Genomic DNA, 26,641 nt, shown 5'->3' with positions numbered 1-26,641 from the left:
TAAAGAAATATGGAAATGCAAACTTTTGTTTAAGAACACTGGAGGATAATAGGTAATAAAGTATGAAGTATCCCGTGTTGCACAGAGTGAATTTGACCCTCAAATGATGATCTTTTAAAAATGTTGTTAAAGGATTAGTGATCTTTTTTATCTCAGTTGGCACTGGCTTGGGTAACACTAATCAAAATGTCCCAAAGCATACTATGGGAATATCTCCAAATTGGAGTTTAGACTGCCAGAATTCTGTGATATGGGAAGGAATGTATGGCCATTCTAGGGTCTAGATTTTTCAAAGAAATAAAAGAAAAAAGAAATAGAAGAAAAAAGAAATATAAAACACTTTTGTTTTATTGACATCAGTTGGATTTATAATATCTGGCTGATTAGAAAACTCCCCTTTGGTGTGTCAACAGTTGGAAAGCAGGGGCTTTAATCTTGAAAATTCTGCATCAGAAGCCTTGAATGGATCTGTATCCCTGAAGTATATATGCCTTTGTCTGATGGCCATGAGCTCTGTAAGGCTATAGTAAAAGAGATCATCAAATAAACGCCTTAAAAAGTATGTATGTTAAACAGAACAATAAATTTAATTTTCCAACTGCTTTGCCAATAGTTAGAGACTTCTTAAAGTTAATTCCCACATTTATTCCATATAACCCAAATGATTTGATGGCATCTAATACCTGGGGCACAGAGTAATTACCTGGGATGTTTGGATTGGAATTGCAGGGCTTTGCAGATTATTTCTCTCTCTTAAATGCTAAAGCAATGTGGTTTTAAACTAGCAAACTAAATATATAGTAAATTTGTAATAAATTATAGGTAGGTGTGATGCTGTTCCACTAAGCTGACAGGTGGAAAATGTGGAATATAGACACTAACTTAATATTCTAGGTTAAGCTATTGTGGGTCCCTTTAGTGCAGATGGCCTGCAATGTACAGTGTTCCCTGGGGTACCAACATTTAATATTTCATTCTAGTGATTCTAATATTAAATAAAGAATCTCCATTTAAGAACAAAGGAGTATAAAATGCATAGTTTGAATTGGTTATCAATGGAGATCTTATAAAAAATAATTGCTAAAGGAAGAAATTTTTGACTTAGAAAATTCTTCACATTTACTTTATCTTTGATTCCTTTTGTTTTAAAAAGATAAGATTATTCTGTAAGGTAATGGGGACATTATTGTTATTTGCTGTGTTTTTCTTTAAGCCTCAGAATTGTTTCTTCAAACAAAATTTTACATGGAAGTCTAGTTTATTACATGGAACTGCTATGCCTGGAACAGTGGTGTAGAAAAGAGGTTTGGAGTCCTGTTCAACTGGCATCCTTGATCCAGTGCTTTTTGTAGGTCCCGATGCAATGCTGGAGATCCTTGGGCTCCAGGAGAAGCCAGTTTTTATCATTACTTTCAAATATAAAGCAACACAGCTTTGCTATTAGAAGTAAATCCATATATTGTCACTCCCATCATTAACACTTTAAAAAATAGCTTCACAAAAACATTGCAAGCTTATAAACTGGTAGTCAGCTTTCAGGAGTTCACCATTTTACTAAGGAAATGTTTGAATTTCAACATTTCCATTTAAATGATTGAGCTATCACATTTTCATAGGGAACATCTGTTGGAGTTAAATTTAACATGGTCTTACCTGTAATTAAGGCGACAAAAGATTTATTCAGACACTTGCACATAGGGTTCAGCATGTGACATACACCAGCCTCTTATTTTAGTATGAGAGGATAATCTGCAGCTTGGTAACATAGAATCACAGGTTACAGAGTCCAGGTAACCTGAGGAATAGAGGACATAATATTTTATGTATGGAAAGAGGCAGATTACCTAGAGTTTTAAGGCAGAACAATGAAAGCTTTGAGACTTGCATAATGCAGTTATTACAGAAAGCAGTGAATGTGTAGAATTAAGCTATGTTCAGAAGACAGCAGACATGTGATTAAATTCCTTCAAGGTTTTGATTATTCAGGCAGCCCATTTCTGGCTCAATTATTTTATGCTCAAACCAGTTGCTCAGAGGTGTGCAAGGCCATACATAATTTGTGGGGTCCCGTGCAAAATGAAACTGTGAGGCCCTATGTTCAAAAAGCAGAAAAGTCATGCTAAAGGTACTAAAATATAAAATTTTTCCCCTTCTTTCGTGATTTTTCTCTGGTTTATCATGATGAGTTTTATCTGCTATTTATAATGTCATTCTAAGTAAAGAGAAATTCATTTTTTAAATCATTAGTATGAATTTTACTGTTCATCTTTTTTTTTTTAGGGGGAGAGAGAGAACTTGCACAAGAAAGCGTAGGGGTGTGTGTGTACCCACATGACTGGGGGTGGGGGCAAGGGCAGGGGCAGAGGCAGAGAGAGAGAGAGAGAGAACCTTAAGCACTGGCACAGAGCCCAATATGGGGCTCAATATCAAGACTTTAAGATCATGACCTGAGCCTAAATCAAGAGTTGGATATTTAACCAACTGAGCCACCCAGGCACCCTTGAATTTTACTGTTCATCTTTATCTTGTGCAATACCACTTTTAATGCAAATTTAAGAGCATTTAATTCTTATGCAGAATCACCAAAATTATACAATTTATATTTTGTAGCTCATATGTGCATGCATATTTTATTTCTACCAAACTCTACCCCAAACTAATTCAACTATTTCTTTATCATTTTTTGATATGCACACATTCTACCAATACCTTCTGCCTTCAGTTTACTGATAAGAAGAAATTGAAGGGAAAAAGTGCTATGGATTACCTACCTTTCCTACCTTTTCCTTCTATATGATCATTGTCATGTGGTTGGTTAACACCAAGAAGTAATATGAGTAAGAAAGGATATGATGGAGTGCCTTTGCCATTTCTGTACCATGTCCAGTGTTTCTTATCCTGGCTGATTTATTGGTCAAAGAAGAATGCAGAATCAATGGGAAATGGTCGATGCAGTTTGCTTAGAAATATTGCTCCTCCTCCTCCTCTTAGATTTCTTTTTGTGAATCTTGCCACTTAGCATATTTAGATCTTTCCATCCTGTTTAGAGTTTTTTCATGGCCTAGAGAACTATTAGCTGTGATTGAGCTTTTTGTTTTCTCAGTATTTTAGATTCTAATATTCTTTGGATGAACCTCTTACAGTAGGCTGAATAATAGTCCCCTCCAAGATGCCCATGATCTGATCTTTGGAACCTGTGAATATATTACTTTACACTATGAAAAGGACTTTGTAATGCTCAAATTAAGAATCTTGACAATGAGAAGACTATCCTGGATTGTCTGGATGGGACCACTGTAGCCACAAGGGTCCTAATAAAATGGAGGCAGCAGTATCAGTGTGAAAAAATGAGAAAAGAAAAGATGGAAACAGATCAGAGAAGAGGAAAAACACTACACTGCTGACTTTGAAAATGGAGGAAGGAAACATGAGCCAAAGAACATAGTTGTATTAGAAACTGGAAAGGACAATAAGGTAGAGTCTCTCCTAGAGTCTGCAGAAGGAAACAGCTTTGCTGATACTTTGATTTTAGCCAATGAAACTGTTATTGAACTTCTGGCCTCTAGAACTGTAAGAGTTGTGTGTGTGTGTGTGTGTGTGTGTGTGTGTGTGTTTTAAGCCACTAAATTTGTGGTAATATGTTGGGGCACCAATAGGAACCTAAAAACTTACCTCTTTTCTTGATAATTTTGGTAGTTAAAATTTCTCAATAGATGGATTATTTTTACTTAGTAAATTCTAGTGTTATCATACTAACAGGAGAATTTTGATCTTAGTATAGATTATCTCTACAAGGGTCTGAAGATTCTTCCTTACTATCCTACTCTAATGGAATTATATGAAATAAGACCAGTTTCACTAAATACTTAAAAAAATTGCAGAACACAGTAGATGAAAATAAGGAATTCACTTTAGTCTGCCACCTAATGTTAATATATTTGATTATAACCTATGACCAAGAAGATGTATACAATACAAAGAAATACTTGACCTCATGGAGTTTATAATTTACTAGTAAAATAAAACAATACACAAGGAACAGCAATGAAGGTCAAAATATAAATGCCTATGAGAGAGATATAATATGATACTGGAACTTAATGGAGGAAAATAGTATGTTCTGGATGACAGAATGGGAATATTATCAGGCTGGACACCATGGTATAGTTGTTACTTACATTGAAATTTTAAGTTATGAATAGGGATTTATTAGGTGGAGATGGAAGGAATAGTGTGAGAAAATGATATTTCAGTTGAGAAGAGTGATGTGAACTAAAAGATGGAAGTAAAATAAAACTGGTCTTTTTCACAATGGGTTTGCCGCCAGAACACAGGTGTCATGAAAACCACTGTTAAATCTAAACCAAAACGGGAAAGGAAAAGACTCACATCAACATCGTTGTCATTGGACACATAAGTTTCGAGCAAGTCTACCGCTGCTGGCCATCTAATCTACAAATGTGGTGGGATCAACAAAAGAACTATGGAAAAATTTGAGAAGGAGGCTGCTGAGTTGGGAAAAGGCTCCTTCAAGTATGCCTGGGTCTTAGATAAACTGAAAGCTGAACGTGAACGTGGTATCACCATTGATATCTCCCTGTGGAAATTCAAGACCAGCAAGTATTATGTGACCATCACTGATGCCCCAGGACACAGAGACTTTATCAAAAACATGATTACAGGCACATCTCAGGCTGACTGTGCTGTCCTGTTGCTGCTGGTGTTGGTGAATTTGAAGCAGGTATCTCCAAGAATGGGCAGACCCGTGACCATGCCCTTCTGGCTTAAATATTGGGTGTAAAACAACTAATTGTTAGTGTTAACAAAATGGATTCCACTGAGCCACCCTACAGCCAGAAGAGATACGAGGAAATTGTTAAGGAAGTCAGCACCTACATTAAGAAAATTGGCTACAACCCTGACACAGTAGCATTTGTGCCAATTTCTGGTTGGAATGGAGACAACATGATGGAGCCAAGTGCTAAAATGCCTTGGTTCAAGGGATGGGAGGTCACCCGTAAAGATGGGAATGCCAGTGGAACCATACTGCGTGAAGCTCTGGATTGCATTCTGCCACCAACCCATCCAACTGATAAGCCCTTGCGTCTGTCTCTCTAGGACACTACAAAATTGGTGGTATTGGTACTGTCCCAGTGGGCCAAGAGGAGACTGGTTTTCTTAATCCTGGTGGTCATGGCTTAAGGTGGCAAGGGGGTCACCTTTGCTCCGGTCAATGTTACAACTGAAGTAGTCTGTTGAAATGCATCATTAAGCTTTGAGTGAGGCTCTTTCTGGGGACGATGTATACTTCAATGTTAAGAACGTATCTGTCAAAGATGTTCGTCGTGGCAATGTAGCTGGTGACAGCAAAAATGACCCACCAATGGAAGTAGCTGGCTTCATGGCTCAGGTGATTATCCTGAACCATCCAGGCCAAATCAGTGCTGGATATGCACCTGTGTTGGATTGTCACACAGCTCACATTGCTTGCAAGTTTGCTGAGCTGAAGGAGAAGATAGATCGTCGTTTTGGAAAAAAGCTGGAAGATGATCCCAAGTTCTTGAAATCTGGGGATGCTGCCATTGTCAATATAGTTCCTGGCAAACCTATGTGTGTTGAGAGTTTCTCTGACTATCCTCCTCTGGGACGTTTTGCTGTTCGTGACATGAGACAGATGGTTGCTGTGGGTGTCATCCAAGCAGTGGACAAGAAGGCCGCTGGAGCTGGCAAAGTCACCAAGTCTGCCCAGAAAGCTCAGAAGGCTAAGTGAATATTATCCCCAACACCTGCCACCCCAGTCTTAATCAGTGGTGGAAGAACAGTCTCAGAACTGTTTGTGTCAATTGGCCGTTTAATAGTAAAAGACTGGTTAATGATAACAATGCATCATAAAAACTTCAGAAGGAAAGGAGAGTGTTTTGTGGACCATTTGTGTGTGTGTGTGTGTGTGTGTGTGTGTGTGTGTGTGTGGCAGTTTTAAGTTATTAGTTTTTAAAATCAGTACTTTTTAATGGAAACAATTGACCAAACATCTGTCACAGGATTTTGAGACCCATTAAAACAAAAGTTTAATGAGAAACCTGTGTCTTCTTTTGGTCAACACTGTAACCTTGTATAGTATTCAGGTAAAAGATAGAAGTTGCACAGAAATAGGTTTCTAGTGTTTAACTGAAATTTGGGTTAACTGTTTTCCTGTATGGGAACTTGAGGGTTTTTCATCTTGTTTAAGGGAAAGAAACTGTTTAAATACATAGTAAAAACAATGCTATGGGAAAAGGGGGTCTGTTGGTACAACACATTTTCTCTTAGAGTAACACCATAAGATAGTTTATAAAAACAGTTTATAAAAAATTCTGTAATACCAAAGTCAGTGTATTGTGTATAAAATTTGTATTCTATCACTATGAAGTAAACTTGTTAATAGAAAAAAAAAACTGTTCTCAATTTAGGAACAGAGTAAGAACAGACTATTCCAGATTAGAAATAGGTAGGTTTGTTTGGAATGTGGTATATATAAAAGGGTCTAACAGGAGCTAGTGTGGAAAGGTGAATAGTAGTGAGTACAGAAAACACCAAACACTGTTTAGAAGTTTTAGACTTGGGCTCTATGGGCAAAAAGTTTGATGAATTTGTAGAGCCAAAGGGAATCATAGTAGAGATTTTTTCAGTGGGGATTAAATGTGTCTGAAAAGTAGGATACAAGAGAGACCTGGAGTCGAAAACCTACATTTTATTTCTGATTATGGAATAGTCAAACTAGGATAAATCTTTTCTTGGTTTGCTCATTTGTAAAGCTATTGCTTTGAAATGGATTGTGGGGCAGCCCCGGTGGCCCAGCGGTTTAGCACCGCCTTCAGCCCAGAGTGTGATCCTGGAAACCCAGGATTGAGTCCCACGTCAGGCTCCCTGCATGGAGCCTGCTTCTCCCTCTGCCTGTGTCTCTGCCTCTCTTTCTCTGTGTCTGTCATGAATAAAAAAATAAAATATTAAAAAAAAAAGAAATGAATTATAGATGAAATTACTTGTAGGTTTTGTAATCTGGGGCTCTTTGATGTTGAGATTAATTTTGGGGTCATACAGAGACGTCATAGTTTGAATTGTGGGAATAATTGAGACTGCAAAGGAAGTAAGTGTAGAAATAAAAAGGAAGAACTCCAAGGATAGAACATCATGGAATATATAGATATATGGGAAGTACAGGAAATAGAACCAGAGAAGTTTACAAATGAGCTGTCAGGGAAGCAAGAGGAAAATTAGGTCAAGAAAGCCATTAGAGAGGAGGATGCCAAAAAAAGGCAAGGGTATGGAAGTTTTAGCTTGTTTATGGATTGAAAGAAAGGTAAAATTTAATTAAAAACGATTGGGGATACCTGGGTGGCTCAGCAGTTGAGCATCTGCCTTTGAGCTTGGGGCACTTGGGGCACTTGGGGCGTGATCCCAGGATTCTGGATTAAGTCTTGCATGGGGCTCCCTTCAGGGAGCCTGCTTCTCCCTCTGCCTGTGTCTCTGACTCTCTCTCTGTGTCTCTCATGAATAAGTCAAACTTTTAAGAAAATTTAAACAAAATAAAAAAATAAAAAAAAGTTTGATAAGATTTCTGATGGGGCAGGATTTTCCAAAGAAATGGAAGAAATAAAACTAAGGATGCTATGGTAAAGTTAGATGCAGAAAGAAGGAGGTACTCTTCCTTCTTATGGAACAGGAGAAAGGGACAAAGTAAGGATTTAGAGACACCTTCAGAGGCAGCCTGGAAAAGTGAAGAGTTTCAGGGTGAACAACTTCCCTGTTAACAATGCTGAGGTGATTGAATATGCTGGGAGTGAAAAAAGTTGAATGATAAAGGGTGTGAAGGAAGAGGAAAAGTGAACCAACACTGCTGTAAGTCCAAGGAGTTAATAAAAATTAAAACTAATTTTAATCAATTAATTAGTATAATTAAATTACAAACAATACTTTTTAAAGTGGTTTGCAAAGAAGAATAATGAGGAAACGTGTTGGATTAAATATTAAAACACATAACAAGATTGCAATAATTAAAGCCTCATGGATTTGCTACACAACCAGGCTGACTGGTTGAGTGGATATGTGGATCAAAATACATAGTCCAGAAGTAGATTTGAGTAAATATAATAAGTTAGCTTATGATAAGGAAGATACTAAGAATCAGCAGAAGGAGGGATGGATTTTTCAATGTATAATATTTGATCAATCTTATCAAATAGTTAAAATTTTACAATTTACAGTTATTAAAACCAGGCTAGCCTTGTAAAAATAGTGGTCTAATTTTTCCTTCTTCTTCATGTCCCAAATTGTAAAGGACCCAGAATTAAAGTCTAAAAATAAAATTATAAAAATGAAGGAAGTAAAATTGAATATTTGAAAACTCTTGAGGGTAGGTAGTTCTTTATAAGCATGAAAATAACTTCAAAATTTAATGGAAAGATTGACAGGGTTGATTCTTTATTAAAATATTTTTTAAAAGGTGGAGAGTGAGAATCATAAATATAGAAAATAAACTTGTGGTTGCCAGAAGGGAGGTGAGTGGGGAGATAGGCAGCAGAATGGTGAAGGAGATTAAGATGTAGAAATTTAGAGGAATAAAATAAGTAAATCACAGGGATGAAAAGTACAACATGGGGAATATAGTCAATGATATTGTAATAACATTGTCTGGTGACAGATAATTGCATTTATCATGGTGAGCACAACTTAATGTATAGAATTGTTGAATCACTATATTGTATATCTGAAACCAGTATAACACTGTATATCAACTATACTTCAGTAAAAAAAGGAAAACAAATGGAGGGTGAGAGAGACGGAAGGGCATTTATCAAAATGTTAATGATAATTTTCTCTGAGTAATGGGATTTTGGATAATTTTTAGTCACATTTGTATACTTTTTTGTATTTTCTCCAGAAAATACTCCAGAAAGAACTCCAGAAAAGGAATTCTTATTAGTAAACTAATGTTTAATCTTGATAAAAGGTAAATTAAAAGGTGCTCATTATTTGGAGGTATTTGGAATGCAAGAGTTTGGAGAAATGAGGCATTATTTGGTACTGTTTTTGCAGCCTATGTGTTAAAATGGGAAAATAGAAAATATTTGAAATATTAGAAGCTGAATAAAGTTAGTAGGTGGTATATGGGCTTTTAGATGCTGGTGAGAAACTGGTTACAGGGGCAGAGTAGGAGAGAAAACAGTGCAGAGAGACAGATAGACTAGGGGGCCCAGGGAGTGGAGGAGGTAGTGTGAGGACAAAGGACAGGAGATTCATTGGGATGGACTTGATGGTAGGATAGGGAGATTCTGAGCTGTGGATTTCAGAAATGAAAAGATTCAGAGTGATGGTCAGATACAAGGAATAAATGTTTCTTGTAGGGGCTGAGGTAGGTTGGAAATTAATTTCATTTGAGTTGCATGGGGTGAGCATTTGTCAGCCAGTATTTTCCTGGAAAGGAAGGATTCTCTGAAGAAAAAAAAATGAAGATTGCTTTTAAAAGTCTAAAGAATTGGAATACCATATTTTATGTATTATTTGTTAATATCAATGATAATTTTAAAAATGCAATAGCATTAATATAATTTAAACCATTGTAAACTCCGAATTAAAACAATTTATGCAGTTTGTAAACAAACTATCCTATAATCTTGCATTGTACTCTACTATCTTCTCCCTATTTCCTATTTCTTATACTGCATTTAACACTACATCTGGACTCCTTTGCCAATATTGCTTTCTCTGCAGAAAAATCTGTGCAGTTTATAAAAAAATTAAGTTATGCAGTCTTGACACATGTACGAGGTATTTTAAACTGATTAATTTTAATATGATCAGCACTATCCCTTGTATTAGGTGACCTCTATGATTTTTATTAGTTGAAATACAGTTGTATGATTTAATAAAAGATCCACTGAAAGGAATCTGAATTGAATGATTGAATTTGTTTATACATCTGCAGTAGAGAAGAGTGTAAATGAATGTTGCAAAAATTAACAACCTTTCTCTATTGATGGTTCACCATTCCTGCCAACCCCTCATAAAACTCAATTTTTATATCTTAGGGATCTTTATCTTCTGAAGTTGCCTTCCATTACATTTTATATGATTGCCTATTTACTACCCACTTTCAAATATTATCCTCTGTTAAAGGTGAAAAGTCAGTCGTCTTATCTTCTTCTATGCACATAATGAAATTGAAGCTCGGTGAGGTTACTGATTAGAACAAGGATACACAAAAAACTATAAATAGTTATGTGCTTAGAGTTAAAAGTATAACATAGGTTCATTCCACAGAACCACATTTGAACATGCTTCACACATAAATGTGAATTTAGTTTTTCCTAGTTCTGTTGAGTCAAGATATTTAAGGAAAAGTCAAATGAAAAATAAGCTACAGACTCCTAAAGGCAAATAATTTTATTGACATAATTTCTTCAGTTTGGTGAGTAAATTCTTTTTTTTTTTTTTTTAAAGATTTTTTATTTTTTTCAGAGAGAGAGAGAGAGAGAGAGAGAGAGAGAGAAAGAAACAGGCAGAGGGAGAAGCAGGCTCCATGCAGGGAGCCTGATGTGGTACTTGATCCCAGGTCTCCAGGAGAGAGAGAAAGAAACAGGCAGAGGGAGAAGCAGGCTCCATGCAGGGAGCCTGATGTGGTACTTGATCCCAGGTCTCCAGGATCACGCCCTGGGCAGAAGGTGATGCTAAACCGCTAAGCCACCAGGGCTGCCCTGATGAGTAAATTCTAATTCTTAATATCAGACAGTTTTTACATGGAATTTCCCTGTCTTTTAAATTTAGTGATAATCAAGACTTAGCATATTTTGCAAAAACTTGAAACACTTAATTGGAGCAATATAGGCAATGTTCTAAATTTTCTTTTCAAATCTTGTATTCAAAGTTTAAAATCAGCATGAGTCAAAGATATTTTCTATAATTACAAAATTTTCTTATACTTAAGACTCTTTAAATGCCACCTTTGGGTAGCAAGAAAACTTGTCTTCTTCAAGGCCCTTTTAGCCAGACTAAGAATAAAATTGACATGAAGAAAACAAAATTTAATTTCATACATGTGGGAAATCAACATAGACCTGCAAATTCCAAAGGCAGTAAGGCAAAATGAGGTATGTAAGTCATTCGGAACTGAGGAACAGGGCAAAGGTCTGGGGTTTTAAAGGGAAGGAATGCAATTCATATGAAGATGAAAAACAGTAAATGTTTGGTAAACAGATGTTTATTGGGCCACTTGGAAACAATGGGGGCAAAGAGAAGACTTTGATCAAACAGGTCTTGCTAGGTTCCTTCCTATCTACTAGACCTAGTTCATAGTATAAGATAGTTATCTATAGTAATAGCTTTCTCCCCAAGCACGTCTTCTGTCTCAACTTTTTAAATAAAGTATTTATTTATTTGGCAGAGAGAGAGAGAGAGAATGAACTAGCACAGGCAGAGGGAGCTGCAGCAGGAGAGGGAGAAGCTGACTCCCCACTGAGCAGGGAGTCTGATGTGGGGCTAGATCCCAGGACTCCCGGATCATGATCTGAGCTGAAGGCAGACACTTAAGCTCAGACTGAGCCACCCAGGCACCCATAGCTCCATTTTTTTTTAAGGCAATTGTCAGGGAGATGAAGAGCTTTCCCTGAATCTGGTGGATTTTGATCACTTTTACTCACAATGATCTTTATGCCAAAGTGGCCCATCTTGGGGCAGCCTGCCTTTGGCCTCATATACCACATGTAGGTTTCACAGTATTGTTCCTTACTTTTCCTTGAAAATTATTTTCATCTTGTAAATCTGAACTGCTAAGACACCCTAACAGGACTGTAGTGATGTTCATTGTAAAGGGCTGAATTTTGTCCTCCCCAAATTCATAATGCTGAAGTCTCAACTCCCAGTACTTGAGAATGTAGCCACACTTGGATATAGGACCTTTCTAGACGTTCTTAAAGTTAAGGGAGGCCAGAGGAGTAGACCCTAATTATATGATTGTGTTTGGATATTGGGCCTTTAAAGAGGTGATTAAGTTAAAATGAGGCCAGGAGGGTGGGGCCATTATCCAAAACGACTGGCGTCCTTATAGGAAGAGAAAGAGACACTAGGTATGCATAAACACAGAGAAAGGACCACATGAAGACTTCGGGAGGGGAAACAGAGTTCAGGAGAAACCTTGATATTGGACTTCCAGCTTTCAAGATCATAAGAAATAAATTTGTGGTTGTTCAAGCCACCTGCCCTGTGGATTTTGTTATGGCAGCTCTAGCTCACTAATCTATTCACTAACCGATTACTTTTTTCCCAGATCATTCTGTAGATTGAAACTTTAGGTTCTATAAATGAATCAGTGCTTTATTGTCACTGTTCTGAGGCAAATAGTTGAATTTCCTGGACCCCTTGTGACTGGAGGGCCTGTGTTACTAGTTCTAGAGGATTTAATTGTCGGGGCAAGAATCTCCAGAATTCCTTCTGCCCAGGTGATTATGGAAGTATAAGGTACGATTGCTCCCTTTTATTCTGTGAAGTCACTGAGAAGGGTGGGGTCATGTTTGTTATCACACATTTACCCTATATCTTTTGTGATACAGCTGTGTGTCATATTCATTAAAATATGAGGACAGCTAACTAATATTTTCCTGTAATTAAAGGAGACATACAAAAAAAAATCAAGTATCAGCTTGTGGATACATGACCAGCAAAAACATTCCAATACTTTGTTTATGCAAATATTGAATTCACAGATAATTTGATCATTCCTATTCATCTCTATGGTGCAAGGTTAAAAATACTTTATCCATATCAGGGGAAGAATATTTGGGAGATTAAAGGCCTAGAGCTGGCAAAATGTGATTCTTCACTGTTTATAGAACAGTGTTGGCAAGATTCCTAAACATCACCATTTATAAAATCATAAAAACCCCCTATTCAACATGAAACAAAGCCAAAGTTCATTTGCACAGTTTTGCTGCTGTAATTGAAACCACTTAGGGCTGTTTATTGTTCTAAGACCAGAAACAATAAAGATAGCATAAACAAGAAACTGACCCAGTGTGATGCTATCAGATGAATCAAAGAAAAACAACTAAATTTTTACATACACATTTGAGCTCAGCCTCTTCCTGACTGTGGTTAACATGCCAGCGCCATGCTTTATATTGTCTTTTTTGAAATTGGGGATGAAAGAAAGGGCAATCCTGCAGTGGTTGTAAAGATAGCTCTCAGTATGTTTCTCTTCTCTTCTTTTTAATTTATACACTATATAAACATAAATCTGACTAAGGAGAAAATGAAGCTAATATTTCAGTGCAGCCAATCAGGCTGTACTTCATAAAGAAAAGACAAAATGTTTATCTCTTTATTTAAAAAGTTTGGTTAAGGAGTTGAATGGGCCTTACATCAAAACAATAAATATTAAAAAATATAACAAAGACCAAAAGTTAAAGTGAACTGATTCCCAAATGTTCAAACTACTAGCAAACTGGAACAGAGCTCATAAATTGAGAAGGCAACAGGGGGCGACTGAGTTGTTTTTAGTCTTCCAAAGGAGACATTGGGCCATTATTTCTGCTTTGTTTTCACTGTTTGTATTGGTAAAAGTTCAAACTCCGTTCTTTTGATATGTGTGACTAGGACTCAGGTAAGAGAAACAGGATGGCTACAGGAGAAGGTGGTTTTAGGGTAACTTCCTCTAACTGGTTACAGAGGGTACCCATCTAGACATCCAGATGCCACTGGATGTGCCACTTGGATAAAGCCATCAGCTGAATTAGTCAGGAGGCAACATTTGCTATTAGATGTGCGGACACCTGTAATTAGATTCAGGAGAGAGGACACCAGGGATTCTACTAGCTATTGCTTCAGATGGGGAGGCAGCCAGCTGTCTAGGGTGCTGACCAGAGCAGCACCCAGTGTTAGACAATAAAGGCCTGAGGGGATGATGAGTGGGCTCTTCTCCATCTGGACATACTATTTCTTTGTTTTGTTTTTGTTTGATGTTTTTAGAGTAAGATTGGGGAAATTATTGAAAGTCTAGAATTTAGAGTCTGGGTCTATCTGAAAGAGAATGTTTCATAATGGAAGAGAGTAAGGTAATCATTTGCTATTATTGTTACTCTTATTATTATGTAATTTCCCCTGATACCCAGTGGAAGGTGGGCTCATGGGTGATGGATTCAGACCCATTATATAAATTGAAGAAGCAACAAACTTTAGCACAAGTAGAGCTGTATTGTGTATATTATTGCTCCTTCTGCAAATATGTGTTAATATTTGCTATAAATAGGGTTCTAGGTTAGTCATGTTAACTAAGAAATTTGTATTGTTAACTTTTTCAATATACTATTATGGTTGCCCTTTTTACTGCCCTATTATAAGTACATATGTTTACTCAGGTTTAATTAAAGATGAAAAGTATAATTTGCTGTCTCTGTTAGGGAATATGTTCTATTTTGAGTGGTTTTATCAGTGTTACGTGTTTTCATTTCTTGTATTTTTTTTCTTTTTTTCTTTTTTTTTTTTTTTTTTCAATTCTTGTTTTATCTCCATTACTATATGCTCCTGGGCAGAATATCTGTTTGATGTTCCTACCCCTTAAATATATCACACCTATATTAATGCCAACAATATCATAGGTACCCCATAAATATTTGGTGAGTGAATGAATATATAATTTTTTAGACTATGTTCAATGTGAGAAAAGATTGCAGATATTGTATAACTCAGAACATACTCTACAATTCAGAGTAATCTCTTTAAAAAGTGTACTTTTTGATGAAAAACTCCTAAGTGTTAATTGTAGAAAATTGGTGCAAGTATAGAAAAAGTGCAAGTGTTCACTTTCAAACAAGCAAGATATATGTAAGTGTCCAGTTTGTGTTGCCACCAACATACTATTCACATTTTCATTTATTCTTATTATAGTAGTAAGATACACATACAATAATGGCTAAGACATAACTTTTTCTGGGAATATTTGTATTGTAAAAGGTAATTTTTTGTAGTCCAGATATCTCCAAGAGCCCATAAAATGACGGGACAAAGGCAGGCTGTTTGATTTATATTTTGAGCTGAGATTAAGTAGTTAAGAGGGAATGTATACTGAATTGTATTGTCACAGCATTTAAAAATACTCTCTTCCAACCAATTCAACATTTGTGTTCCATAAATATGCTCATATTGTGAATAAAGGAAATAAGAGCTCAAATTTAAACTACAGGCCAGCTGTTACTGGGAGACATTGAGATATAGTGTTCTCTAGAACCAGAGGGTCTGAATTCCAGTCCTAGATCTGCTACTTACTTGATGAATAAGCTGACGCAAATTACTTAACCTTTCCACGCTTATCAGTACAATTGCTAAAATGCTAGACTTAGCCTCACAGAGCTGTTGTGAGGATTGAATGGGTGAATAAATATGAAGAGGTCAAGGGTGCCTGGGTGGCTCCCTCAGTTAAGCATCTGCCTTCCGCTCAGATCATGATCTTAGGTCCTGGGATGGAGCCCTGAGTTAGGCTCCCTGCCCAGCAGGGAGTCTGCTTCTTCCTCTCTCTCTTCATGCTCTCTCTCAAATAAATAAATAAAATCTTTAAAAAAATATATAAAGAGTTCAGAATAGTGAACTAATATTAGGACATCTAATCCCTTCAGATTTGGAAACAATCTTGGAGGAGAAGAATTTGGAGAAGAGCAATTGAATTAATTTACAAAATAAAAGAATTAATCCTAAAAGGGAAAATAAAGGGCATAAAATATGCATTGCTTTGCAAAAGGACGAAGAGGGGAGGGAAGATAATAACCACCTACTCATCTTTAAAAGATTCAAGTAGCAAGGAGAATTATTTAACATGGTACAAAGGAATAAAACTATAATTAATAAGACTATAAGACTAAATCTGGAAAGAAAAACATTTTGACTAACCATCAGGAAAGTGAAAAAGAGATACTTCTTCAGAATGAGAACAGTGGAATTGTGGGCAGCCTCCCAAGAAAGGTGAGTGAAGCGTGCTGGTGAAGGCATTTTGACACTCTAGTGTATATGATAATATAAAAGACCACTGTCCCCTTCAATTTGGAAAATGAACCATAGCAGTTCTCAATATGCCAAATACAAATCCAGTCTTCTTTCCTTCTCCTATGTCAGAGAGGAAGTAGTTCATCAGTAGGAATTTCAGACTTTTGCGATGTTTATTATGTCTGCAGGACCCAAATGTTTAGTTCATGGCAGGTATAGACATGGTTAAATAAAGTAAAAAATGAAAATGCATTTCCTTACTAGACAAATACAGTAGTAACTCTAGTCTCGTAGGCCACAAGAAAGACAGATCACCATCTTTTGTTACTGAGTATTGTTGCAGGTCTCATCCTGCTGGGCCAGCTGGCGTCCTGACCTGCCTTCACAGAGATAGGACATGTGTTGGCCTGTCTTCGTCTGGCCGGGCCTGTGAAAGTTTGTGTTTAACATGTATAATGGGAGAGGCCAAGCTTTCTTCTTGGATTCTTGCTGTTCTTTTATGTTGTTACAAAAGGTGAAGCTAAATTTCCATTTCCCATAAGAAAATTCAATAAGCAAAACCAGAGATCTAAGTCAATATATGTAGTTTCTAGAAAATGAGAACAATGGAAAACATATTTCCAGCATATATCAGGTGAAAAGCAAAATAAAAAGCCAAAATCAGGCCAGAACTGAAAATGAAATAGAGCACACGTTACCTGCTATAATAATATTTTAAGGTAATTTGATTACTTCTTTGGAAGTATCCTTAAGGATTTGCTTCTAAGACTCAGAGAAAAATATTTTAGGTTTGCTTTTCTTCCTACAGTTGACTATGTATAGATTCTAAGCAAGGCAATGTAGTAAGCCACTGGTCAACTTGGAACTATGAAAACAAAATCCTGGATGACAGATATTTAATCTTCAGATGGTTTAGTTTAATGCAGCTGAATAATAATAACATCTTACATGCTTATAGCACTTTTTAATTTTCAAGTAGTTTCATACATGTTTTTTCATTTGATTAGTTTTGATTTATCATTTGGAGAGCTCAATTGTGGTTTAGGAGGAAGGTCCAATCAATCCATGGTTAAGAAACATATAGACTACTTTCTTTCCTTCTTTTCTTCTTTTCTTTTCTTTTCTTTTCTTTTCTTTTCTTTTCTTTTCTTTTCTTTTCTTTTCTTTTCTTTTCTTTTCTTTTTTTCTTTCTTTCTTTCTTTTTCTTTCTTTCTTTCTTTCTCTTTCTTTCTTTCTTTCTTTCTTTCTTTCTTTCTTTCTTTCTTTCTTTCTTTTTTAAAAATTTTATTTATTCATGAGAGACAGAGAGAGAGAGGGAGAGGCAGAGACATAGGCAGAGGAAGAAGCAGACTCCATGCAGGGAGCCTGATGTGGGACTTGATCCCGGGACTCCAGGATCATGCCCTGGGCCGAAGGCAGATGCTTAACCGCCAAGCCACCCAGGAGTCCCAAGACTACTTTATTTCTATATGAATACATTATACAGAAATTCTCATGTTTAAAAAAATCAGAAAAATTTCCAGGGAAGAATATTAGTAATTGTATTTGCTTTAATGCTTGTATTCCCAAAGCTAATTTAGTAAGCAACTTAGCCATTTGAAAGTGGAGGTCAAGAAATACTATTTTATATTTATAAATCTTGACTTCTCACTACAGTCAGAGTTCTCAAATATTTATATGTGCTAAAATCTGATCAGAGCCAGAGGCTTAATTATACATGATGATTAATAAAAACAATCCAATATCTTCAAAAAATAAAATTACTTCTGTTGAAATTGACTTTAGCTATATCTTGGTTTTATGAATAGAAAAAAACCCATAAAACTTACTCAGAAATAACTGAATCTAGTCCAGGTGAAATTGTACTTGATAAATGAAAATAAACTATTACTTCAAGTACTAGTGATAATATTGAGGGTAAGACATTAGTTCACCCAAATAAATCTTTAAGCAAAAAAAGAAAAATATACATTTTAAATAGAATTAGCAGTTATTGCTAATTTTATTTATTGCGAATTTTGGTCTTTGAGAAGACCAAATTTGCTAATTGGTCTCCCCTACTACAGTTATTCCATGTTTGGATTACAGTTACATTACACATGGAAGATGCAAGGTACTAAAAAGTGGTTCTACAGCATTGGGACTCTCTTCTTGCCTCTCACCCTGGAGTTAACCTCTTAAATCTACCTTTTAAACAAAGGGATCCCTGGACACTAAGATTTCCTGTTTGAACACAGGGCAGTGGTACTTCACTGAAATAGCTTATTGAATGCAAAACCAGAATCATTTTGTTCCTTTTTCTCAAGGACTTCAGTGTTCTAATCCCTCCTACGACCAGCTACTTAGAGTATAAATACTGTCTCACTCTGCAAAAATGCAGGGAAGTGAAAGGTGTGATGATGGCTTAAAGCAAGGAGGGATTTACTCCCTTGATCTGGCCTGCGGCTGGAGTTAGAGAAGCTTTAGGGGAGGGTGAGATTTGGTCTGTCTTGAAGGAAGAAGAGAACTTAGCTCTGCAGGAGGATAAAAAAAGAAAGGAACACTCATGTAAGGCATAAAGATGTCTCTTTGGGAAAAAGAGTGTTTAGGGTCTTGCATTGCCAAATAAATAATTGCATGAGCTCTAGGTACAATTTTTGGGTCCATATGGTGTGTGTAGACTTGTGCAGGCTTGTTAGTTAGGTCAGTGGGTCACAGCAGAGTAGCAGTCCACTGGAATTCAGAATTTAAGTGTGTGTGCGTGTGTGTGTGTATTGTTTCTGTAGGTAATAGATGTTATACTGGGCGCTGGGGACACAGAGAAGAATAAGAGAGCATGACCCTCAAGAATCCTGTGGTCCCCTAGCCACAAATTGCCTCTTATAGACACTAAGTCCTCAGTGTGTCCTGACAGATTGGATGAGAGCATTCAGAGAAGAAAAGCAACAGGAGTTAGTACAAAACCATCCCCGCTTTGGAGAAATCAAACAGCAAATATTATGATGGCTGACCAGCAGCATCAACTTGCTGCTTGCTGCTCCAGTTCAGTGGAGCTAAGTAACTAGTATATGACATAGCCGTAAAGAAATTCTTTTTGTTATCCTTATGTGAGGATAACATAAGGCTTGTGAGGATTGATATGAATGATTATGTAAATTGCACCCCCCCCAAAACCAAAAAGTCGACACCAAACTATATAAGTATAGTGAGTTAGTGTACAGCTCAGAGGTAGGGTATTTGCTGCAAAAAGTGACAGTAACTGCAGTTATTGCCTTCACTGTGGTGGCTAGACATTTAAAAACTGAACCTAGCAGTGACTTGTATAACTCCATCAGGTCATTGAGAAAACAGCCCTCTTCTATCTAAATATAAAAATATCCAGATTATGAGGAAATACTATGTTTTAATAAGTTATCTTTCTTCAAGTATTTAGATAACATTATGAGGGCCTTCTGTTTTATTAACCTTCTCAGTGGATAAAGAATTGAGAATTACATTCCTGTATTGTACGAGGAATTTTGCTTTATCAACATCTGACATGACTTTGGATAATGCTGATGGCTCTGAAACAATTTGTTGCTCAGTATGTGTCCCATCACTGAAAGCATTAGAGACCCTTATCAAATAAGAATTGATTAAACTTACAGCTTCCCAGAAAGGCTATTAATGCAGATTAATGAGTTTCTGAGAGATTAGAGTTAGGGAGTTTTGATATTAAACATGTACCAAAATTAGTAGAATGCCATGTCAGGGAAGAACAAAGGAAAAATGACATTGAAAACTTTCTATCTGATCATCTAGTCTTCATGTAGTGTGCAACTATAGGTACGCATACTTTAAGCAATGATGATGTTAAAATATCATTAACACTGTTTTAGAAACTAATTTTCTAATGATGGTAGATATATAATTTTTATCCTTCAAGATAAGAAACTAGTTATCTCGTAAATAGGCTGAGCTCTATATATTGAAGATTGCTACAATTTGCACTGAACTAAGAAACCAAAGCCTGCAAATACCAAACTTCAATTTGTTTCAACATCTGCCTTTTATTACACTTTTTTGAAAGAAGTTACCAGCTACTCAAAAAGTGTGGGGTAGGTAAGATTCTTCAATCCATACTTCACTAAAAACTTTACAGTCTGATGAACAAGTTCCCCAAATCCTGATGATTTTTAAAGTTGGATTATTTAAAATTTATCAATAATTTTGAGAGTCAATAATTCTTACAACATGAAGTAAATATATCTACAAATATAAAATATCTTTTCACTAATTTGGTTTTTCTTTTAGGCCATTTAAGAGTGTTTAACATTTTCTCTTAAATTAAGTCTCTCTAAACGTCGTTAGATCAATCTCTAGATACTTTGCACTTCGTTTTGCTGTTTTAAATGGGATCTTATTTTTTATTACATTTTCTCACTGGTTATTGTGGTGGTATGGAGCTGGGTTTTTTAACAGCCTGCAATTTGACATTTTGGGCTGGATAACTCTTTGTTGTGGGAGACTGTCCTGTGCATTGTAGGATGTTTAGCAGCATCCCTGGCCTCTACCTACTAGATGTCAACTGCACCTTACATTCACACACCCTCAGATGTGACAACCAAATGTCTCCATATAATGTGGAATGTCTGCTGGTGGGCAAAATCCCCCCATTTGAGAATGACCGATGTTGAGGGATGCTTAATTTTTTTTTTTTTTTTTTTTTTGCATGGCAATCTTATACTTAACAAGCTTCATGAACATTTAATAGTTCTAATGATTTGAGGATCCTCTTGGTTGTTATATGTAAGAATTATTTACCAACTGCATATAGAAAAATATCTCTTCCTTTCCTATCTTATTTTTTTCTTAATATAGTTGCTTTAACAAGGATTTTTAAAAAAGATTTATTTATTCATGAGCAACACAGAGAGAGAGAGAGAGGCAGAGACACAGGCAGAGGGAGAAGCAGGCTCCATGCAGGAGCTCGATGCGGGACTAGATCCCAGAACCCCGGGATCACTCCCTGAGCCACAGGCGTCAACAGGCGTCAACACAGGTTCAACCACTGAGCCACCCAGGAGTCCCACCAAGGATTTTTTTTCTTAATATTATTGCCTTAAGAAGTTAGTACTGAGCATCCTTATGTAATTGCAGACACTACAGGGCATTGCCTGGAGTTTCTCCATGGAGTATATTTGCTATAGTTTATGATAATCTTTACCAAAGCAGGGAGATTGCTTTTAGTTTCTAAGTTTTCCACTTTCTCTCATAATCATAAGTAGAAATTAAATGTTATTATGTAATTTTTCCATTTATTCAGAAGATTGTGTGTTTTCCTCCTTTATTTCATTCTTGTGGTGGTAAATTATATTGCATGTATGAGATTAAATCATCCTTGTGTTATTGGAGAAATATCTATATGACCATTATGTATCTCTTTATGTATATCTATACACATGTATATTAAATTTTATGGGTTTGGATTAACTTTTATATTATGTTCTATTCCATATTTAGTTGAAGTATCAAGATTATACCATACCAACTTCATAAATTAGTTGGCAAATTAATTTTCTATTTTCTTGAAAAAATTGTTAAATAGGTGTTATCTTATTGATTTATTTTGCTTTTAATTGTTTGTTGTCTTTATTGCTTTGTACTTGTACTCCTCACATATCTTTTATCATCCTTCTCCCTGTGTTTTCTTTGTACTATCCACTTTGTACTATCACTGAAAAGTGTGTCTGGTTGCTGTTGGGGGGGAGTATAATCAAATCATAGTTTGTTCTCTTGCAGGTAACTTTAAGTTGTTTGGGGGCATGTTTAGGGCAAAGAGCCTCCAGCATAGCAAACAGAGTTCCACTAGACCTCATTTGCCCATCGAAGCATCTCTGATGTTGAAGGCACAGTGGGGTTAACTGCTTAGCCAATCTTGTCAAATCTGAGGACTTTTCCTTTTGATCATTCTCTGAGGCATATTTCCCTTTCAGTATTTCATTTTATAAACATTTTACTACATGTTACTATTTTTGGTTTATTCTTCAAGTGATAGGCAGGGAGATTCTGGAATTCCACTTCGTTTCATAATTTGCTCAAAAGTTTTATTTATTTATATTATTGTGGGAAGGGGCAGTTATTAGACACATTTTCTTAATTCCTGCAGACACTAAGATGGTTTTTCTTGCCATGGAACTAGATCAAGTTCAAGTTTAGACTCAGATTTTGAGTTCCTTTGAATTTCTAAAAGCAATAAACATGAAACTATGCAACATTAGGTAACTTCATGCAACAATAAAAGATGTTAAATAGAAATTAATGCTTTTATCAAATGTAGCATACAATCCTATTAATATGACATATAATATGCACAATGATTATTGTGCACATAGGGATTAACCAAAGTTGTAAGACAACAATCATTAATGATGTCATTAATCTATTTTTTTTGTATAACTGAACTAGGTTTTGAGTTATCTTTATTTCGTTACTGATGATAGCACTTATTTTTTAAAAAGATTTTTAAAATTTATTTACTCATGACAGACACAGAGAGAGAGAGGCAGAGACACAGGCAAAGGGAGAAGCAGGCTCCATGCAGGGAGCCTGACGTGGCACTCGATCCTGTGTCTCCAGGATCACACTGAGGGCTGAAGGCAGGCACTAAACCACTGGGCCACCAGGGCTGACCACTTATTTTGTTTTTAAAGATTTTATTTATTCATGAGAGAGAGAGAGAGAGGCAGAGACACAGGCAGAGGGGGAAGCAGGCTCCCTGCAGGTAGACCAATGTAGGACTCGATCCCAGGACCCTGGGATCATGACCTGAGCCAAAGACAGACACTCAATCACTGAGCCACCCAGGTGTCCCTGACCACAGCACTTAAATGGACAATTAACTTCTTCTAAAGAAAAAAAAAATCCAAGTCAAATTCTTCTATAGCCATGTTTCCATCTTCTGCCATACACTGCTTAGCACCCTCTTCCTATCACCTCTATCCAGATATAGGGCTAAATAACCCATTAACTTTCTTTTTTTTTTTTTTTTTTTTTTTAAGATTTCTTTATTTGAGAGAGGGAGAGAGAGAGCATGCAGTGGGGAGGGGGCAGAGGGAGAGGGAGAGAGTCTCAAGCCAACTCCACTTTGAATGCAGAACCTGACATGGAGCTCGATCTCACAACCCTAAGATCACAACCTGAAGCAAAGCCAAGAGTCAGAGGCTTAACCCACTGCACCACCGAGGCATCTCTTTCATTGACTTTCAAAGGAAACTTTCATTTTACTTTTTATACCATCTCTCTTCAAAGGTCCTTTAGGCAGGATATCTAACTCTCTGTCCACCACGTAAAAGGACCAGGCACTGCCTTCTGGCTCTTTTGTTGGCAGGAGCTAACAGAAATTTCAGGACTGGGTTCATGGATTTTGTCAAATGTTCAGAAGCACTATTAGATTGGAGTGAAGATTTTTCTTAGATAAAGCTGAAGTCCTGGGTGTTGAGAGTTCCCTTGGCAAGATGTTCTTGCTTGGGAGAAAATACCTGACTTAACAGTTTCGACCAGCTTTAGAGGTGGTGTTGAGTATATGCCATAGTTTGTATGCACTGAGTTTTGGGGCACGTGTTCTTTCTTTCTGTTGACATGAATACTCACTAGAATTGCTTTGGCACCAAAATAACAGCTAAAGAAGAAGGAAAAATATTTGGTTCTGGTAGAAATATGAAATTTTATGATTGCCTGTTGTCCTCATTTTTTTTTTAAAGATTTTATTTATTCATAGGGACACACACACACACACAGACAGAGGCAGAGACACAGGCAGAGGGAGAAGCAGGCTCCACGCAGGGAGCTGACGTGGGACTCGATCCCGGGTCTCCAGGATCACGTCCCGGGCTGCAGGTGGCGCTAAATCGCTGCGCCATTGGAGCTGCCCTGCCTGTTGTCCTCATTATACTAACCTTGGACTTGCGTCTAAGTCCTTGCTTGTGTTTCTTCTCTAACAGGTTTGGAGGATATTTCTTCCTACCTGCTTCAGTCCTACCCACTCTGAATCTGTTTGACCTGACCCATTAAACGTTTTCTGCTAAATTAGTCTCTCTCTGCTCTAAATTTCTTAAAAGAGTTTGAGTCCATACTCTAAAATTTAGACTTCATGGTATTTACTTATACTTATTTTATTCCCCATTTTTATTATTTTCACCTCTTCAACTAAAACATTGGTTCCTAGATTGGTGGTTGTCAGAGGCAGAGGGTAGGGGTGGGGTGAAATGGATGAAGGTGGTCAGAAGGTGCAGACTTCCAGTTATAAAATAAGTAAGTCACAGGGATGTACAGTGTGGTGACCATAGTTAAAATACTGTATTGCATATTTGAAAGTTGCTAAGAGAGTAGATCCTAAAAGTTCTTATCACAAGGTGCCTGGGTGGCTCAGTGGGTCAAGTGTCTGCCTTTGGCTCAAGTTGTGATCTTAGGGTTCTGAGATTAAACCCCGCATTGGACTCTCTGCTCAGTGGGGTGTCTGCTTCTCTTTCTCCCTCTCCTTCTCTCTTCTGCTCATGCTTGCTCTCTTAAATAAAATCTTTAAAAAACAATCCATAAAAAAGTTCTTATCACAAGAAAAAAAATTTTTGTAACTGTGGTGATAGTAGTTCACTGGATTATTGTGGTGATCATTTTGCAGTACAAACAAATGTTGAATAACTGTGTTGTACACCTGAAACTAATATGTCATTTATATCTCAATAAAAAAGTAAAAGGCTAAAAAAGTGTTGGTTCCTGGACTTCACCTAAACTTTTTTATAGCCCCTACTACACTTAATGGAACTAAATAAAAAGTACAGTGGATGCTAAATATTCAGTGATAGATGTTACTAATATATGGGTAATTAGTTAAAAGATGGCACTCATTTTCTTGACATTTTCCAAAGAAGTTTGGGGGAAAGCCTCTTATGTTAATCAGTTTTTGAATTTGGGAGCATCTAAAACAAAGATATGTTTTGCTTTTGCTTTTTGCTATTAAATTAATTAATTTGACATACAATTGAAGTATAATTATTAGTTATTTTTTGAAGAGAACTTGTTTCTCAAGTTGTTAATTTTTGATTTCTGCTGCAGGGAAAAGGAATTTATAAATATTCTTATGTATTATTATATTATCTTAATACTCAGCATCTTCTAGTGTTCTTTTTTCTTGACCTTCCCACACATTACAGGTGATTTCGACTGAGATTCAGAGTAAGCACAGAGATTTATTCTTGGTCTCTGTCCTATAGCTAAGTCCTATGACAAACTTGAATTCATTCAGGTGAAGAAATTCCTTACAAAATGAGTCTATTTTAAAAATAGAACTATGGACGATGTCAATTCACCTTTATCATTGTAGAGGGATATGAACTGACTCTGAAGGAGGTAGTTTTTTCCCTAAAATCATCAGAGTTGTTAGTGGCACATTTCACCTTGGAGCCCAGGTCTGCACTGATTGCATCTGAAGCAGTGGAGATCACATTTATGTGCTTCAGAGTTGCATTTAATTGCTCTATGTGTTGGGTAAAACTCTTTATAACATAGTACAGCGATTATATCACTGACAGTGAAAATACTTTAAACTGACTCATGCTTGTAACCTTTCCTCCTACTGAAAAAGTTCCTTTTGATGACTTTAACCTTGACTTTCTTTCCCTTTTCTACATTATCCTCCCTAAGGGAAAAACAGGTAAATGAAATATCAGTGCCTTTTATTTTTATTTTAACATTCCAAAGCCAAGGATGCTAGTATTTAAATATATTTGCTCCTTTAATGTTGTTATTTCTTTTTTTTTTATTTTTTTATTTACTTATGATAGGCACACAGTGAAAGAGAGAGAGGCAGAGACACAGGCAGAGGGAGAAGCAGGCTCCATGCACCAGGAGCCCGACGTGGGATTCCATCCTGAATCTTCAGGATCGCGCCCTGGGCCAAAGGCAGGCACCAAACCGCTGCGCCACCCAGGGATCCCAATGTTGTTATTTCTATAACAATAATTTTGATAGAATATTCTAAGACAAGTCTACACTTAGAACTTCAACTTTTTCTATACATTCTTTTTTTGAAAGATTTTATTTATTTATTCATGAGAGACACATAGAGAAGGCAGAGACATAGGCAGAGGGAGAAGCAGGCCCCATGCAGGGAGCCCAATGTGGGACTCGATCCCAGAACCCTGGGATCACGCCCTGAGCCAAAGGCAGATGTCTAACCGCTGAGGCACCCAGGATTCCCACTTCTATACATTCTAATTTGATTTCTAGACTGTTTCTTTTATTCTATCCAACTCTTTAGCATTAAGCCATGGGATCAAACTTGCTCAAAACCCCACAGTGGTTTCTCTGTAAGTTGCTTCTTAGAATGAGCGCCACCCCAGCCTTGAAAGCATAGTATCTTGTATATCATTTGAAAGGCACCATATTATTAAGCATTTTAAGCACATATGCATGCAAAGGGATAGTCATTATTTTAGTAGAGCAGTGTTCCTTAAAGAATAAGAATGGAAGTGTTCTGATATTTACAAATTCAGCAGATTAGCACACTTGTCTCCAAATCTTTGAGACTTACAACCTTATTTGTTTTCCTCTCTTAGTGGTTTAATCTTTTACTAAGTATTGATTATTTTTTTTTTCTCCAAGGTCTCCACCTTGTAAA

At 36.6% G+C, this 26,641-nt stretch overlaps 1 protein-coding gene and 1 long non-coding RNA gene across 10 annotated transcripts in view; one reads left to right on the top strand and one right to left on the bottom strand.

Moving 5' to 3' along the window:
* Positions 1 to 26,641, top strand: part of LOC144301763 (uncharacterized) — a 305,839-nt gene that overhangs the window by 78,603 nt on the left and 200,595 nt on the right. The gene's annotated exons all lie outside the window — the stretch shown is intronic.
* Positions 361 to 26,641, bottom strand: part of LOC144301762 (uncharacterized) — a 161,350-nt gene continuing 135,069 nt past the window's right edge. For all 9 annotated transcript variants that reach the window (XR_013368561.1, XR_013368565.1, XR_013368556.1 and 6 more), the window contains 2 exons: positions 1,654 to 1,795; positions 361 to 521 (listed from right to left, as the gene is read on the bottom strand). Coding sequence is in view for 2 of the 9 variants with exons in the window: in XM_077878844.1 (XP_077734970.1) it covers positions 1,677 to 1,795 (119 nt within the window). In the remaining 7 variants the exon portion in view is untranslated. The remainder of the gene's footprint in view (positions 522 to 1,653; positions 1,796 to 26,641) is intronic.

This window comes from Canis aureus, chromosome 30 (assembly GCF_053574225.1).
Source record: "Canis aureus isolate CA01 chromosome 30, VMU_Caureus_v.1.0, whole genome shotgun sequence".
NCBI lineage: Eukaryota > Metazoa > Chordata > Mammalia > Carnivora > Canidae > Canis > Canis aureus.
Note: the sequence above shows the minus strand (reverse complement) of the source record. Positions and strands in the feature narration are given on the sequence as shown.